The sequence below is a fragment of the Cervus canadensis genome, chromosome 22 (assembly GCF_019320065.1).
Source record: "Cervus canadensis isolate Bull #8, Minnesota chromosome 22, ASM1932006v1, whole genome shotgun sequence".
Lineage (NCBI taxonomy): Eukaryota > Metazoa > Chordata > Mammalia > Artiodactyla > Cervidae > Cervus > Cervus canadensis.
In genome coordinates, this window is record NC_057407.1 from 46017894 (window position 1) to 46036829 (window position 18936).

Genomic DNA, 18936 nt, shown 5'->3' on the forward strand with positions numbered 1-18936 from the left:
AGAATTTTGTAGTCCAGTTACATGATTAGCAACAATATGAAAATTTATGTAGTTTTAAAAAAGTAGTCCAAGAGATAGATCATGATGTGTGTATGTACACGTGCATGAGTGTGTGCAAGGAATACTTTGTGAAAGAAGTAGAGCTGGGATTGAACCTTGAGAAATATGGTGGTTTGGATGAGTGGGAGGATGACTCAGTCTAGGTAGGGAAAACTGAACAGTGGTGCACTTTGGGATGGGAGCAGACATTCTGGTTTGGAACCAAGAGGTGAGTGGCAGGTTGTAGCCTCACAGAAGCTTTGCAATGTCAGATAAGGTAAGGAAATGTTGGACTCAGTTATCTCAAGGAACCAAAGGTTTATTAAAGTGAAATACTTTGAACTTTCTGGAATAAAGGTGATATTGATGCATGACTTTCTTAATATACTAGGAAAGTTTGCTCAAGAAACTTCTTTTAGTTGTTTAGCTTCTTTTCATAGATGCCACCTTGGGTCCTTAGGAGAAAGAGTACCATATGCACAGTAACACACACACAGCAAGTCACAATAAAATAAGTCTCCTTTATTCTGTACTCAGTGAACAAGCTATAATCTGAGAGAATGTTGATTTTTACTTTGTAGCCATTGGACTTGCTAGAGTTCCCTCCCACTTTGTAGTTAAATATCCCTGCAGCTTCCTTTCCCCCCCTCAAAGTCAGGAACTATGGCTACTGTGCAAAGGCCTACCATCTAGGAAAGTGATTGGTAAGCAAATCAGAGAAGAGGATGTCCTGTGACAGCATCAGGTGGACCTGTGGGAATGGTGGGTGAAATATACTCAGGGTGCTAATGATGGAAAGACAACCCTAAGCAAAAGCCTAGCAAAGGCAAAATGATCTGGAGCCTGATAGCCTTGCTAGGAATAAACATTTCACAAGGGCACACAGCAAGGGGAAGGGGAGGCAACAAGGATGATACACACACAGGTGGAGATCTAATGACCAGAGCCCTGAGAGGGAATCCTACTTCAGGAATGGCCTGTAGTGTTCTGGTAAATATTCTGTGTGGCTCTGCCCTTCAGGTTCTGCTTGCATGACAGAAGCTTGGCTGTGGCCACTGTCCTTGAGGGTGGAGGAGGATTTTCCCTCAGATACAATATTCTACCAAGCTGAGGGAGCACAATGTTATTAACGGTTGTTAAGGAAATTCTTAGTTAAGGACCAATGAGAGGAAGCCATAAAATGAGATATTTGATTAGACCAGATGCCTACTAGACACCTGCCAGTTTCCAATCCTACTGGGAGGACTTATGGCATTTTTGAAGGAGGGAAAATGCAAACTGAGCCCTGAGGTCAACTCTTCCACATTCATCTGTCATCTTCTCAACTTACTCTTCCTGTGGGACACTTGGAATAAGGAGGCTGACCTTGATGGCCTGTCTCTCCCTGTTCCCCAATAGGTCAGCTAGTGGGTGGCGGGGTCTCTGGCAGAGGAATGTGCACAGAGCAGCTGAGGGACTTCCCAAGAGGTGTTTTGACGTAAATCAGTATCTGAGAGGCACAGGACCTAGGCATTGGACTTTAGCTGTGTTTCCTGAAGATGGACATTTTGCTTGCATTGTCTGGTGCCCCCCAAGCTGGTTATGGGCAGCTCTCAGGCTCTAGGAACCACTCTGTGAGGCTCACTCAGAGTCCACCATGTTGTCCAAGGCATGCTGGGAGCGCCTCTGATTCCTGGACAACACACACAAGTACACGAGATACGTCAGACACAGCAAGGCCACTGCTGCAAAGGAGGCGAGGGTGCCCACGAAGGCAGATGGCTCGATGGGCAGCTGGATGAGGGGGCTTTCGGCTGGGATCTGGTTGGTCAGGCTGAGCATGTAGCCGAGAGACCAGGCTATGCTGCTGTTCCCCACCTGAGGAGTAGAGGAGACGGCTCAGTTCTCAGGACTGAGCTTGAGGCACAGATTATATCCCCGGGACACACCATGGTCACCCTCCTGAGACACCCCCAGGAACTGTGGCCTAAGGAGGTCAAAGGACTTGCCTAAGTTCAGAAACTGCAGAGACTGGGCTAGAACCCTGGTCATCATGACCACAAAGGCTCGAGTGTCCAACCTCCCACACTGCAGAGAAGTAATCCTCACAGCCTTGTCACAGCCAGTGTGAAGAGGGCACAGTTAACAACAGTGGAAGTTTTTCTGTCACTGGGTACAGAAGTGTCTCTAGCTAAAAAAGAGGTGATGCATGTTTTACCGAACCCAGGACCAGTTTCTAAGGAAAGAAGGTCAGTCTAAGTGGGAAGCAGACGGTGTCAGTTTCATCTGGTGGTTCCATCAGTTTTTGTTGGCATGTTTTTAGGCCATTTTGGTAGATGTATGAATGTTTCACATTTGTAACCTTCCGTCCTCTCTCTCTCACTGTGCTGTCTTCTCTTGCTGTGGAGCACAGACTAGAAGCTGCACAGCCTCAGTGGTTGTGGCGCATGGACTTAGCTGCTCCCTGGCCTGGGGAATCTTCCCAGACCAGGGACTGAGCCCGTGTCCTCTGCAGTGGCAGGTGGGTTCTCATCTACTGAGCCACCAGGGAAACCCCCCAAATATTTTGGATATAAATCTTTGTTTGGGGTTTGGCAAATCTCCTGAAGTCTTTTTACATCCTCACATTTGAATACTGATTTGACTGATATTAAATTCTTTATAAATAAAAGAAAGGAACTTGAAACCTAGAATTATGTATCCCCCCCCCCCCCCGAATTGGTATTTAATGGAAAATCATAATGTGCTTTCCTGGTAATTAGATTAGTTAGAAACAAAGCTTGGAGCGGACATGCCACCAGCAGTCCTTATCTGTCTCCAGACAGCCTTCTTTTTTACGGCCGACTCAATTTTATCCATGTAAAACAGTCACAAGCCTAATACTGGATATTGCTTGCTGTAATCTAATTACTGCTGAAGCTCATATTGAACAGACTGACTCCAGACATACTTCAGGCTTTACATCTGCTATTCCTGAAATGAGAAAACCCTCCAAGAACCCAGGGAACAGAGTGCTGGATCAATATAACAGCAAGGCTGAGTCCTGGAAGCAAAGTACAGAGGCACCTCACCAGTCAGCTGTCATTCCAGCGTCAGACCATTCTGGACACTTGAAAGTGAATACGGTGACCTCAGACTCATTCCAAGATCAAATTCTTATTTAACGCTGCTTACTTAATCCCTGTGCTCTAAAGAATAGATCTCCTTCTGACATCTGTGTAAAATGGAGATCAGTTAGTTACTATCCTCTTAACAAAATTGTTGTATCTGAAGCTTCTTGTCAGGATTAAAAGTCTCAGTTCCTTAACATATTTATGGATTCACTCAACAATATTTACTAAGAGCCTCCTATGTTCTCAGTCTTGTGTGAGTGCTTAGGAATATGAGGATGATAAAGCAAGCCCTGCCCCGACAGAGCTTATTAGAGTCCACAGTTCTTGGCTTCCTTAGCTCACATAGAAGGTTTCTGATGACCACTTCCTCTAAATTCTCCATTATCTCTTCTCATAAGCTCACCAGGGCTCATAAGCTCACTGGCTCCCATTCAGCAAGTTTAAATCCCCAATTCCCACTTATCTCCTACATTTCTTTCACACACATACAAACAAACATCTATTTTGAGAGGAAGAAGAGGAAAACAATTTGTGCTTTGACTTACTTCCTTTTTAAAATGTATTTGGGGCCAGCTCTCCTCGGTGAATTTGTATCCACTTACAAGCAAATGGTAGATATAGTGGGCCGAGAAGCAGTAGGAGCGTGCATACTGCTCATCAAACCGGGGCAGCAGCAGTAGGAGCTGAAGACAAGTTCAAACCAGGGAGGAGGCAGGTTTTAAAATGCGCATTTCAGAACAGCTTAGGTCAGCAGTCATATTTTAAAGAATCTTATCACCCAGAGAATTTAATCATTAAAATTACTATAAAATAACACAATAACAAAATATCCATATTTTATGTTCATTTGTTTCATTAGATTCCACATATACATGATAAAATACAATATCTGTCTTCCTCCGTCTGACTTATTTCACTAAGCATAATACCCTCCAGGTCCACTCATGTTGCTGCAAATGGCACAATTTCATTCTTAATGGCTGAGTGATATTCCATTGTATATATACACCACATCTCCTATATTAAAAAAAAAATCCCTTTACAACATAACCGAGTGGTAAACCACCTGCCTGCCAATGCAGGAGACGTAACAGATGCAGGTTCAATCCCTGGGTTGGGAAGATCCCCTGGAGAAGGAAATGGCAACCCACTCTAGTATTCTTGCCTGGAGAATTCCATGGACAGAGGAGCCTGGTGGGCTACAGTTCATAGCGTCACAAAGAGTTGGACTGAAGCGACTTAAAATGCATACAATATCATGGAAGAGCAATCTTAAGTTTATAGAGTGCTTGTTACATGCCAGACACTGTTATAAACATTGTGCCCATGAATCTACATTTAATCTACAACATAGCTATGAGGTGGGGCTCCTTATTACCCCCATCTTACAGATGTGGTGAAGGAGAACAGGATAAAAGTCAAATTCAGAACATACATACACACACGCACACACACACACACATACACACAGGCGCAAATGAAATCTACCCTGCTCTACTGTTTTGTACCAATATGGATCCTTTTTCTTTAAATACTGACCTGAGTCCAATTCTTTGAGCAGAAATTCCAGGTGCTCAAGTTGAAGGTGTGCAGAGAAAAGCTACCCGAAAGGTTGAAAGCATTGGCTGTGTAGTAGAATCCTGCAAAAGCCTGTAAGGAAGTTGTACAGAATGCAATATAATGGAGGTTTCAGGGCAGGGAATAAGAAAGTGGGAAACACCTCAGCAGAGGAAAAACAGGAAGGTGAGAAATAATCAGTAGGGGGAAAAGGGGAATCTCTGTTGTTTTGCTCTTACCACAAATGACCCTTTAACTCTTGGCTGATACACCCCATCAAAGGAACAAGCTTCGTGATCACGGCAAGCGCTGAAGTTAAATAGGAAAGCCACCTTTTCCCTACACAGTGATGGGTCCCCAGTTCCTTCAAAAGTGATGATGTTGTTGGGATTATATCTTTCAGGCCTCAGGTCCTCTGTACACAGGCTGCCAAACACCTGTGCCTCAGTGAAGGTGGTGATGTAATTCTGAGGGTAACAAGGGTTGGTGAACGTGGTTTCAGTGGTATAATCCTATAGGTATAAGAGTAAGGTGTTAGAAATCACTCTTGTGGAGGTCCAAATACTTTCCTTTTGCAAGTCCTCACTGTTGTTCCCCTCCAATGCCAAGAGAGAAATGGAAAAAGGGCCATTATACGTCCAGTGGAAGGGAAGTCCCAGGTTGTCTAGATAACTCTACTTGGGGTGGGGGCTTTGTCACCCCGCACCAGGCACAATACCAGGCTCTGCTCCAGCACTTAGCGCAGCTCCATGAAGCAGGTTTATGAGCTCCATTGTGATGAGAAAGCAAGATATGTTTAGGTTAATTGACCATTTTGAAGAGCATGTTATCTATCCATCTAAAAATAACAATTAAAAAGGTACAAATAAATGTATTATGAAAATTAAGGCTCATTCCCACCCACTTTATCCACCCAGGTTCCCTCCCTGGAAGTAACCACTATTGCCAGTTATAGTGTATTCTAACAGAGATTCTGTGTATACTTCTTCTATGCATGTGCAATTACATTTTCTTTTCCCCTCTTTCTCTTTCTTTAAATTTTAAATCATAAATGGTAGTGCTCTATACACACTGTTCTGTCCCGTGCATCTCTTACTTAAGAATATATCTTTGAGATTTTCCTTTCATTGTCCATGTAAGAGTGAAGTGAAGTCAGGTCACTCAGTCGTGTCCAACTCTTTGCGACCCTGTGGACTGTAGCCCACCAGGCTCCTCCGTCCATGGGATTCTCCAGGCAAGAATACTGGAGTGGATTGCCATTTTCTTCTCCAGGGGATCTTCCCGATCCAGGGATCGAACCCAGGTCTCCCACATTGCAAGCAGACGCTTTAACGTCTGAGCCACCAGGGAAGCCCCTGGTGTAAGAGTGACCTCTTCTTTTTACACTAGCTTCTTTCATGCTAGCTACAGAGAACTCCACTGTACAAATAAACCGTACTTTATTTAGGGAATCCCATCTAGAGGAAAATTGAGCTGGTTTCCAATCACGTGCCATTACAAAACAATGATGTCATAAATACCCTGTTACATAGAAATCTTTGATCTGTTTGTAATTTATTTGGTATTAAGATTGTGGTAGGGATTTGATTTTACTTTCTCCAGATTATTATCCAGTCTTCTATCTGTGGTGAAAAATGTTCCCTTTATTTAATGCTAAATTCCAAAATGTGTTTGGTTCAATTTATGGGCTCTCTTTCCCAAGAAATTGGATTTGAACTCTGTGTAATTTCAAAGCTACTAAAGTGTATTTTATCCTCTACAGTAAAATCTTGGCCCAGAAAACACTTAGCTCAGCTCTCTCATTTTACTGCTGAGGAACCTGAGGTACACATCAAAATAATGTAATCATTTAATGAAAGGCTGTCATAGGACTCTATGCAGAATCCTACAGAAGTCCAACACTCATCCGATATAACATATGAGTGTCCTACAGAAAGATCTTAATACGACTGTGGAGGCAGCAAATGGGCCCCTTCTGCTTCAGTGGCGTGAAAAAGTCTATGGTGTTCAAAAGCTGTTACGTCTCATTTGTAACATAGCACATCACAGTCACCCTTTGGCTGAAATAATCATTGAAAGAAAAAAAAGTCAAATAAACAACTAATCATTTAGTTTCCCCCTCCAAATCTGACTTAAACTTTTTAAATAATTAAAATAAATCATTTCTGGCCTGGCTTGGAGAAGAAGCAAAATAATATAAATTATTTTTTGGCTAGAAGAAGCTTGGTAAAGATTAATTCATTTCTCTTTTTGGATCATGAATTATTTGTTATAGCATTGCTGAAATATAACTTGCCAATGTGCCAAGTTACTTAGTCCCTCACCATTTAATAAATCTTCCCTGAATTTAGTCTTTGCAAGGCATTAGCATGAAAGGGCCATGTACTCTCCTTTGTAACTACATGACCAACATAGCTTTTCTTTTTAAATAATGTATTTGGAATACTGCCTGTGCTTGTGCTCAGTCGTGTTCGACCCTTGCAACCCCCATGGACCGTAGCTGGCCTGGCTTCTCCACCCATGGGATTTTCCAGGTTAGAATACTGGAGTGGGTTGTCATTTCCTCCTCCAGGGGATCTTCCCAACCCAGAGATCTAACCTGTGTCTCTTATGTCTCTGGCATTGGCAGGCGGGTTCTTTACCACTAGCACCACTTGGCAAGACCATATATATACCATATGAAGCCAAATTTGTAAATACACATATTCTTGCATTTAAAAAAAAACTGGAAGAAAATGCAATAATATGTTGATGATGGGTAATTCCAAGTTTTGTTGTTTATTATTTATATTCTTTATGTCTGTATTTTCTGGTTTTTTTCCCCCACTGACTATGTGTTACTTTAAAACCAGAAGAAAAAAATCTTACTTAACAAGGGAGAGAAAGTGAATGCATGTCCCTAATGTCTAACGTGCTATCAGAGTGAGACTTGAGCCTTAGGGTCGCTGGAGACCCCTTATTAAGAAAATAATTTGCAAAGTATATATTGGTAGCTCAGATGGTAAAGAATCTGCCTGCAATGCATGAGACCTGAGTTTGATCTCTGGATCAGAAAGACCCCCTGGAGTAGGAAATGGCAACCCACTCCAATATTCTTGCCTGGAGAATTCCATGGACAGAAGAGCCTGGCAGGCTACAGTCCATGGGGTTGCAAAGAGCTGGACACGACTGATTATCACTTTCACTTTTTCATATATCTAGGTGTCACTCTCACCACACTCTGTAGCCCTTTATATTTCAGTCCAGGAACTGAGACCTGGACTGGAGGCAATTACTCAGGCAGCGTTCATGATGCAATAAGCTTTGGGAACCTTTAAGTTGGGGCTTGGCAACACATCTTTGGAACATGAAAGTATTGGCTAGGCAGGTCGGGACATGCATTTGTGGGTGATCCTCATCACACCTGGATCCTTCCCCACACATGAGTCAGAAGGCTTAGAGGGCAAAGCCACTCTCTCAGGCATCCACATGTTATCAGGCAAGTTGGAGATGCCCCCTGTCCCTGTGAGTTGACTATATACAGTGAGAGGCAGGGGTGTCCCACCTCTGTCCCCAGACCTGGGCTCACACCTTGAGACCTGCATTCTCAAGTTTGAATGAGACCTCACCCAGGTGGTGTATTCACTTCTCTACTGTAGACTGTTTGGTACATAGACAGTCATTCTTTAATAAATCTTGTAGGAGTGTGTGCACAAATATACATACACACCCCGTCATGGCCAGCCAAATTTAATAGGTTAGCTTCTCAAACCTACATTCACCCTGGGAAAAGGGTGATTTCTCCTGCCTCCCTTCTCCCATCTGAAGTTCAGAGGAGCCCTGCCCTCCCTGCCCCACCCTGCACCGCTTCTAGGGCCAGAGCTGAAGGAAGGGGCCTTAAGTATTGCTAGAAATAAAAAGGGAGAGAAAAGAGGAGCCCAGTTAGAGAGGGTTGACTAAGCTCCTTGCGGGGTTTGGTTTGGCCAAGTTGGGGTTGTATTTGGGAGTCTGGCCTGGGCACCGAGTCTCCTGAGCCGTGGACAAGTAGCTCAGGGCTGCCGGCAGGGCCCCCGCTCTGTCTTCCCAGGAGTGCCCAGCCTCTCCCCAAAATACATGTGGCATACATGTGTGCTGGGGCTCCAGCCTTTTCTGTGAGGCTGGAAGAGAAGTTTTGGGAAGAGGGCCAGACCTGGAGGGTGAATTCTCACAATCCACTCTGCATGAATACTCAGTAAATGCAGGGATTTGAAGATGTGAGTTCTACTGATGACTCTTTGTAAACCAACCCAATTTTTCTACAGCTAGTGGCTGGGAAACACTGCGTCCTTCCTCATGACCAGAGTAAGCTGCAGTGGTGGGGGTTAACCTACTGATGCTGTGTCCACTACATTCAGAGGCTGACTCAGCCCCTGTGCCCTGCCCCGGCTCCCCTCAGAAGTTAGGATCTGTGGCCTCCGGTTGGCCTCATGCCCCTCCAGGTGATCAAGGTTCCTTCCCTTCATTCTCCTTTCATCTTCACCTTCCCTTTTCAGCCATGGCCGAGATGGACGTCCCCTGAGCGCTGGAGTTTGGGGCCCAGGGTCACATGCATGGTGTGAGTGCTCTCGCTGCCACCAACAGTACTCATGTCAACTTTATGTTAGTGGCAGCCTAACTGATGTCTGAGGTGGCCATCATATTCAGCTACCATATAAATTACTGGCCAGTGTGATGGAATTCGGCTGCTCTAAGATCCCACCATATAAAGCGCATTAAATCTGCCTAATACAGGCTCATCTAAAAGAAGCCTGAGCCTGGGGAGGTCTTCTGCCCTCTCTGTTGTCAGCAAGGATTCCTCCTGTGACCAGGTATATTATTTTGTCTGCACTCAGGGGAGTCTCTGCAATGTCCAGCTTCTTTAGCTACTAGTTTAAAGCAGTTTATATCCATAAAGGGATCCCAAGTCCTGAATCATTTATAAAACCTCTGCAGCTCTGGAATTTCCCTGGACTTCTGACTCAAATATACTGGAAGTGGTCAATGTATCAGAGAGAGAGAGAGAGGAAGAGAACGCTCGGACCCCTACAAGTTAACAAGAAGATGCTGCTGTTTCCATCCACCTTCTAATTGGAGTGGAAAGGACAGACCCCAGAAGGCAAGGCATCTTCTCCCCGAGGGAACACCTGTTGCCCCCTGCCTCAGGTACCTGAACGAGGGTTGCCAGAAACCTCTTCTCAGCCTCGTTTCGGCCATAGCACTGGAAGCTGTGTGTGTAGAGCGTGTATTCATAGCCATACAAGGTCACCTTCATGATGTCGCTGGTGTTCAGCCCCACCTTCTCTTCTGCCGCGAAGGATATCTGGGTGGAGGCACCACCCAAATCCAGGGCACCTGTGGTCTCCTTTCCAGTTGGATGCACCCACATGTGCCACAGGCTCTTCTACACAGTTGGAAAAAGAAGCAAGAAGAAAGACCAAAGGTGCCATCTCTGACTGGCCAGGGTTCATCACCCAGGATCCATCTCTTATTGCTAAGAAGTATGACATAGGGTGCATTCAGGGCCAAATCTCTCCTTAGTTTCACGGGTGGTGAACTCAAATGCTTTCAGGGACTGGACAGGCAACATAAATGAGTGAGTAGATTAGGTGTACACAACAGGGAATGGTGAGAGGACTGTGGCCATCTGGGGAATGTATGAGTTATATACTCTGTTCCAGTTGGTTGTTGGCATGCAGGAATGTGAGTCTACTCTGACCAGCTCTTCCAACTTTTGGGGAGTGAGGGAGTCCAGAAGAAGCTAGAATTGTGGATTTCTATGTGAATTTTCCAAAATATTAACTAAATTAATTAACTAAAAATATATTCAAGGGGGAAGAAAACAGGTCTTAGGCTGGACATGGTAGGGGTATCCTCAGTTTACACCCTCTGTGACCTGGTGACAATCTTTCAGAGGCAGCTTTCCTCTGCACCAAAGGAGCAGGGAGTGTGGAGACTGGAGTGTGAGGAGGCCTGAGGACACAGAGTGAGTGAGAAGAAGACGGCCTGAGGGCTCTGTAAATTCCTGACAGCTACAGGACTTCTTGGAAGGGTCCTTCTCTAGTTGGATTTCAAAAGACTCATGGCCCACTGCAAGATTTAGATCCTCCCACCCCCCTTCAAATTTCTTGTTAGTTGGTAAAATGATATCCTCCCCACCCCCACCACATGCATTTGTCTTATTTAGGATCCGAGGCTTTTTCCCAGCTATACATGTCTTGTCCTGGCTGTTTTATCGCTGGTGTTTCCCTAATGCATTACATGATAGAAATGATGCAGGACAGATGGCCCCGTCAGCATGCACCTCTGCTTAAGCTCCCAATCCCAGGGGACAGAATAAACAGCAAGATTAAAAACCATGCATTTGTTTTCACACACCTCCAGGAAATTTCCCATTAAATAGTTGGCTGTAATCCATCCATATATCCCTTCCTCTTGCCCAGAAATGATTTGAGCATCCCTAAAATCAAAGGGCTGAGACTCGAAGTAGTTTTCAATGCTCTCAAGGACTTCATTAGCTGCTGTTTCGTTTTGCAACCTATTCAAGGCACAGAACACAAAAGGCTGAGTGCCCAGACAACAATCTTAAAATAACCTCCCCACTCCCTCAGGCAGGGACCATTTTCCAGATGTAGGTAAGACACAGGAACCCCCTCTGCAAATTGAAGCCTTCCAGGCAACCATGAAGGCAGGCTGCACTTGTTACCTGTCAAACTGCCAAGCAGGGAAATAGCTACCAGTAAAAATATCACTTGTTCTCTCCTCCCTTACCTGTTCCTATTCTGCTATCTAGCAACCAGCTAAAGAGCCTCCTACTCAATCACTATTGCTTGTCTCAGATCAGCAGAGAAAAGGAGATTAGGGAAGGCACAGGAGTAGCATAAGTATTCGCTTGGGGCACTATACAAAGAAACCCTCATCAGGCCAGAAGGAAGGGGAGCTTAGGAGGGAGGGGGAAAGGAAGAGGGGTTTTTCGCTGTCCCTGCTTTGCTCTTTGGGAGGGCTTTGGCATGAGGGGATATGATGGCCATCACGGTTGTCACTGAATTGAAATCCTTTAGTGTGCTGACCCATGGAGGAGTGGTGACATAGCATTCATATCACCCATGACATAGTATACTTGTATCATTCATCTGTGCCATTTGATGGAAGAAAGCTCACTTGGGACATTCTTTTCCCTTTCATCAGTGGGTTAAGAAAGTCGGGGGGGGGGGTGGCTCACTCTTGGCTGAAGAAGAAGAAAGAGCAATGCTACAAGCTGAAGTCCATTCCCGTTCAGTAGCAGTTTATCACTGCTTGGAAAATAATGAATGATTTTCCTAGTTTTATTAGTTCCCATCCCAGAGACTCAAATTATTGTTTTTTCTATATGTGACTTTTCTGGCAATTAAAATATCAACTAGTTCCTCAGAAGAAATGGATCACCATCAGAGGTTGTGAAAGAGTTCACAAAGAAGCGTCAGTATTTAATCTATTCAAATGTAACATTCACCTTCTCACTAAGTTGCAAACTTTCTATTCCATGTTTTTTTGCATGGCTATAAATTACAGAGCCTTTGAAGGATTTCTCACTGAGAGGACTGGGAGAAAAAAGCAACCAAGACAAAGTTGAGTTCTTTGCTTCCATTAGAAAGAAAAGGCAGAAGGAAGGGATTTCTATATCATTTCTATTTCAAGTAAACACAGCAATCTTGAAAACACACTGCAAAATCCAAGAGTAAGCAAAGAAATCTGACTTCCTTCCACACTCTACTTGATCAACCAGGACATAGGAATAGAAAAAAAATGAGAGGAAAACTACAAGGAAAAGGCTCAATCCAACTGAAAGTGCTTCATGATCTTTTTGATGATCATCTGAAAGCGACTCTGTTTGTTCCTTTGAAGTTTCTGCATGTGGTGAAGAAAATACATATAATTTTACATCCCTAGGATCATAGACAAAGTGACTTTGCAACCAAATGAGTGTCATCTTTTGGGGAGAAAGCCTTATTTTCAAAGTTTAGGGCAGCATCTGCCCTTTAATTTTGGTAGTTTTAAGCTTGATGGGTTTTTAAAAAACTGTTTTTTTTTTATTTCAAGGTCAAGGAAATATTATCATGGAGAAAAAAAATGAGAAAGGACATTCAAAAACAATACAATGGGGCTAAAAGTCATGGCTGAAAATTTAGAAGGAACTGCTTAATTGAAGGAAATGAGATGTATGTTTTTTATAGTAACACCAAAGGCTTTGGGGCGAGGAGCAGAATCCCCATTATTTGAAAGCAGATATTTTGGTGACATTTTGTACATGGGTAGAAGCTAAATAGCTTAGGAGTATAGTGGCTTACATTTAGTGGCACTGGTTGTGCACAGGTATTGAAGGTGTTATTTAGTCGCTCAGTTGTGTTTGACTCTTCTATGACCCAATGGACTGTAGCCTGCCATGCTCCTCTGTCCATGGAATTTCCCAGGCAAGGATACTGGAGGGGGTTTCTATGCCCTTCTCCAGGGGACCTTCCCAAATCAGGGACCAAACCTGAGTCTCCTGCGCTGGCAGGCCGGTTCTTTACCACTGAGCCACCAGGGAAACCCCAGTGTTAAAATACCAGAGGTCAAAAACAGTTTCTACTTTTCAAGAAAACTAGAGGTACATCCCATGACTAGATTTCATGTTACTTTCATTTCTTTTCAGAGTTCTCAATAAAATCACCATGGGGAAGGGAATTAAATATAGAACTGTTTCTTTCTGAGTATTAAGACTAAAAGTTTCCCAACTTTGAAAGCCTAAATTTATGGCAGAATATGGGTTTCTTTCCCAGAAATAGTTATATTCTTGGAAAGGTTCGACACACTCCCGGCTGTGTTGGTCCAGCGGGCTTCTCTGGGCCATTCGCGCTCTCACCTCAGTAATCGCATCCCAGCGGTGGCCCCCAGGTAAACGCAGGTGGACCCGTGGAGATGGACTGGAATGTGCCCCTTGACTTTTTGCATGCAATCCTCAAAGGCTTTGGGGGCATCTTGGGGGTTTTCCGCATACTTGGAGATCCCAGAGCCTGAAGAGCAAACATTCATCACTTCTTAGCATTACCAGGAACCAACAAGAGCCACACAACTTTTAAATAAAAAAGCAAATCAGCTCTGTAAATTAATGGCTTTTTATAGGGGATTGAAAACAGTGTATGTGCTAAGTTCCATGTGGCCACACAGATGAGTCAATTCTCAAAATATAGAAGGAAAGAATTACAAAGGTGAAAAAAATTGAGCCGAAACCTGCTTTGAAAAAAGGTTCTCATTATGGAAATTTCAAATATATATAAAAGTAGAGAGAAGAGTGCAACAAACCCATGCACCCATCTTCCAGTTTTAACAGTGATCAGTCTTGCCCCATCTGCACTCTCCCATTCTCTCCTAATGAAGCAAACTACAGACATGGTATCATTTCATTCTATAAATATTTCAGTATGTATCATTAAAAGATAAGACTTCTTTTAAAGAAACATAACCATAGTCTCATTAGTCTATATAAAAGTTTAAAAAATAATCACTTAATATAATTAAATATCTAATTAAGATTCACATTTCCTCCATATTCATGTTTTTTCTCTCCCTCTACCTCTTTCTAGTTTGTTTGAACTAGGGCCCAAATAAATTCCATCCATTATAATTGGTTGCCATGTCTTTTAAATTTCCTTTAATATGTAGATTCTGCCCTCTCTTTCTAATTTTTCTTTGTAATTAAACACTTTTTCCCTTGCAATTTCATTTGTCCTATAGTTTCCTAAAGTCTAGAATTTGCTGACCACATCTCCATGGTTCATTTAATATGTTATTTGGTTTCAGTGTTTTCTATAGATTGGTAACTGAACACAGAGGCTTAATCAGATTCAGGCCTGAACTTTTTCAGAAACAGTCATTTGTAGGGATGTGCATTCCCAATTAGAGGCACAAGCATCTGGCTGCTTCTCTCTCTGTGCTGTTAATAGGCATCAGTGGTCATTGCCTAGATCCATTAGCCCATTAGGGTTTGTGAAATGGTGATATTTTATTTCCATCATTCTTGTTTCACTTTTTATTTAAAATGCTTTTAAAAGAGGAAAACTTCCCCATCATTAACTACTTGGTTACCCTATAGTACAGTTGGTACAGGGAAGGTTGGATAGATATGTGCTTGATTCTTTCCCTTTATTTACCAGCTTAAAAAATATTGATTGTGGACTTCCCTGGCAGTCCAGTGGTTGACTCCACGCTTCCAATGTAGGGGGCAGAGGTTCGATCCCTGGTTGGGGAACTAATATCCCACATGCCACGTGACCAAATAAATTTTTAAAATTTATATATATGCTATATATATGTGTGTGTGTGTGTGTATGTTGCATCTCCAGTATCTTCTTAACTTAACCATGAGGGATTTTATTTGTTTGCTTAATATCTTTAAGGGCTTATGAATCTACAGATACATTTGCTATATAATATTGCAGTTATTATTCTTATTGATGGCCCATCTTTATCCAGTGGTGCTTTCTTCAGTTTGGTAGCTGAGTCCTTTTGACATGATCCCAAAAACCTTTAAGAACTTCTCTGCTTTCTGATATGAGATGTCTCAATGACTTATATACTTCCTGCCCCAGATCTGGAATCTGCCATTTCTCCAAGAAATCCTGATTTCTTTTATTGAGTAATGGTATCTAGTATCCAAAATTTAGAAGTTAGGGTGCTCATTGCAAACCTTTCCAGAAGACAGACCTAGAGAAAACTTTATTTCAAGAGAAAATATGTCATGAATTCTCAGTGGTATTTCTAATTCAGAACTTCAGTTTTTCCCTTGAATTCACTGATCTTGTATCTTTATCTTCCTTTTCCTAGGCTAAAAATCCTGTTCCCCAATCCCTCCAACTTAATAACTCATGTGCTTTATTTCACAGCCCACATGCAGCAGTCTCAGCATGACAGTGACAGTACCGGCACTACCACCAGTGGTAGGATTATTGAAAACAATTTAAACATTTTTGAAATTCTTTTTTGTCCTTAGGGTATATCCTATTAGGCATATACAAGTGTCCATAAATAAAGTCTTCTTGAAATACATACATGCTAATTTGTCTCCAGATGGTCTATGGCTGCTTTCATGCTAAAGTAGGAGAGTTAAATACAACAGAGATCACATGGCCAACACATGAAAAATATTTATCCTCTAGCTCTTTACAGAAAAAGTTTGCTGTCTCCTGACTTAGATGATTTATTGGCACCTTCAACTTAATATATTCAAAACCAGATTCCTTAATCCTGCCATAGCCCCAGCCCTCAGTGTTGCCCGTTCTCAGGAGACGGTACCTTCATGCACACAGTCACTCAGGTCAGAACTGATGCTCAGGTACCACCAGCCAGGATGCCATACATTAAAACAATCGTAAAATGTTGTTGGCTCTACTTCCAAAATATGGCTCAAATCTCAGCACTTCTCACTCCTTCCCCAGAACCATTCTCAACCAGTGTTTCTCAGCCTCCGCACTACTGACCTTTTGGGCTGGATGGTTCTTCATTGTGGGGACTGTCCTGCAAGTCATGCAGTGGTTAGCAATGCCCTTGTTCTCTACCATTAGATGCCAGCAGCACCACAAACCCCAGTTGGGAAAACCAAAAATGTCCCCAGAGGGACTTCCCTGGTGGTCCAGTGGCTAAGACTTCATGCTCCCAATGCAGGGGGCCTGGGTTCAATCCCTAGTCAGGGAACTAAGATCCCATATGCCACAACTAAGACCTGGTGCAGCCAAATAAATCCATTAAATAAATAAAAATAATAAAAAATAATAATGTCCCCAGATAGCAACAAATGTTCCCTGGGGGGCAAAATTGCCTTATGTCGAGAAGCACGAGTCTAGGCTAGACCACCCACACATCACCTCCCACTTGCACTGCTCTAATAACCCTGGTCTCCCTGCCTCCAGGTCTCTTGACTACATGCTCTACATTGACAGAGTGATCCGTTAAAATGATGTCATCTAATGTTAGCTCCCTGGTCAGAATCTCCTAATGGCTTCCCAATATACTGTGAACAAAATTCGTCTGAGTAAAAGTCAAACCCCTTACTCCATCTCAAGGTCCTCCCTGAGCTGGCCTCTGCAACAGCTCTGGCCTCATTTCTCACTTGAATCTCTTACTCGTTCTGCTCCAGTCACACTGGCCCCTTTGCTTTTCCTAGAAAATGCTGAGCTGCTGCCACCCATGGTCTTTTCTCCTGCCATGCCCTCTGCTAGCACATTCTTCCCTCAAACACGTGTGTGCCTCACCCTCTCATCTCACTTTGGTCTCTGCTTAGCTGTCACCTTCTTTGCTCTCCCATGAAACGCATGATTACTCTCTATCCACCTAGCTGGCTTAGTTTCTCTTCCCAGCATTTCTGACTGACATCATATACCCATTTATTTGCTATCTCTCCTTCATTAGACTGTAAGTTCTATAACAGTAGAGACTTTGTACATTTTGTACATTGTACATTTGTACATGTATTTGTACATTTTGTACATTGGTTATTTTAGAATTCCCAGTGTCAAGAACAGTTACTGGCAAATAGCAAGCACCCAAATAAATATTTATTAAATATATGAATCAATCAATCAGTGAGATTTTCAGATCAGCCCACCACACTATAGGAAGGGGATTGTGTAGTTCAGTCTAGAGCAAACAAAATATATTTCTGCAAGAACTGATCTCTGGACAGGAACTGGTTAGGAGCATTGCTAGAATGTTGAAATGTGGAGTATTTGAGCATGTCCCTCAGGGACCTATTTTCATAAGGTTCCCTTAAGCCTCCCAGAGGGAAAAGGAGATTGGGTTCACAGGCTCATGGAATACTGGGAAACTCCAACGAAAGAGCTAAAACTGCTATTCCAGTCTGAGAAGAGAGGGTTGGACAGCTGGCATAAGACTTACTTGAGGTGGGACAGGAGCAAAAGTCATGTTCTGAGCAAAAGACGGTTTTCAATGCTATAGTGATCTGGTCCCTAGAGCAACTTTTGAAGGTATTTCAGTGGAGATGGTTAAGTCTAGTCTCAGTGGAGTTGAAAAAATTTTTAACTGCTGGTGTAAAGGGAAAACATGACTGTTACCTCTGAGAGAAGGCAGCAGGAAGCCTGAGCAGTGCATCCCGCACAAGAGATGAGGGACAGGCAAGGAGCCAGTGACCCTCAGAGAATGGCTTTAAAATAAGCAGCCAGAGTAACAGACACCGGCATGGTGCCCAGGAGCTAAGGCAGCACCCACTGAACTCACAGAAAACAGCAGCATCTGAGGACTGACACCCACCACGAATGCCCTGAGAAAGATATTTCTAAGGCCCTGGGCATTCAGGGAACACTGCTAGGCAAGCAAACATTCACCGCTCCCTCACACTGGCCAAGCCAGGGGAATCCTGGGGAAATCTGCAGCTGAGAAACTAGAAACCCAAATTATGCTTGGCGAAGCCACTTGTCTTCCAGTGGATGACACTTGCCAAACTTCAACTCTGTTATTTGAGCTGTAGTTTGTGGTCTTCTGGTCATTCCGAGAATATATGGATCCCTGAGGCTACTGTGATCAAAGAGAAGATCCATTTATGGATGTGGTGTGGGCTCCATGACCCTGCTCCTCCCCTCAGTCACATCCAGGGTGGGCCAAGGGCCCCTGCCCCTGAGAGACTGCCCGGGTCCCTCCCCAAGAAAGTGCCACCTCTTCCTACAGTTTGAGGCCATCACGACTGACTTGGCTAAACTGCCCTCCCAGGGCTAGAGGCAGATCTTACAACTATGTTAAGACAGCCTCTTAGCAAGAATATCCACTGGGAATTCTAAAGTGTGGTGCCACATAATTAATAGCTAACAATTATTGAGTGCCTACTGTATGCCAGGTCTTTGCTACCTGCTTTATATGTGCTGGTGCTCAGTTGCTAAGTTGTGTCTGACTCTTTGTGACCTCATGGACTGTAGCCCGCCAAGCTCTCGGGAAAATCCCCTGAAGGAAGAAATGGGAACCCACTCCTGAAAAATCCCATGGACCTGCTTTATACATATTATGTCATTTAATCCAAATCATTCCTGTGGGGTGGGTATTACTATTATTATGCTTTTTATTTTAGAGATGAGGGAGTCAAGATGCAGAGAGCTCAGATAAGTTTCCAGAGCTTTCATAGTAGGGATGAGGGTGATGTCTTAATCACTGTCCTACAATATTATCTCTGCTTGGAGTGGCTGGTCTGTCTTTCCTCAAAAAGCATCCTGTTTCATGCTTCACAGTGAAGAGA

General features: G+C 43.3%; 1 protein-coding gene across 2 annotated transcripts in view; it reads right to left on the reverse strand.

Moving 5' to 3' along the window:
• Positions 1–540: 540 nt before the first annotated feature.
• Positions 541–18936, reverse strand: part of ENTPD3 (ectonucleoside triphosphate diphosphohydrolase 3) — a 33878-nt gene continuing 15482 nt past the window's right edge. For both annotated transcript variants that reach the window (XM_043443391.1, XM_043443392.1), the window contains exons 5-11: positions 13564–13714; positions 11061–11220; positions 9853–10086; positions 4928–5200; positions 4671–4781; positions 3677–3814; positions 541–1896 (exon numbers count right to left, since the gene is read on the reverse strand). In XM_043443391.1, the coding sequence (XP_043299326.1) occupies positions 1660–1896; positions 3677–3814; positions 4671–4781; positions 4928–5200; positions 9853–10086; positions 11061–11220; positions 13564–13714 (1304 nt within the window). In that variant the 3' untranslated portion in view covers positions 541–1659. The remainder of the gene's footprint in view (positions 1897–3676; positions 3815–4670; positions 4782–4927; positions 5201–9852; positions 10087–11060; positions 11221–13563; positions 13715–18936) is intronic.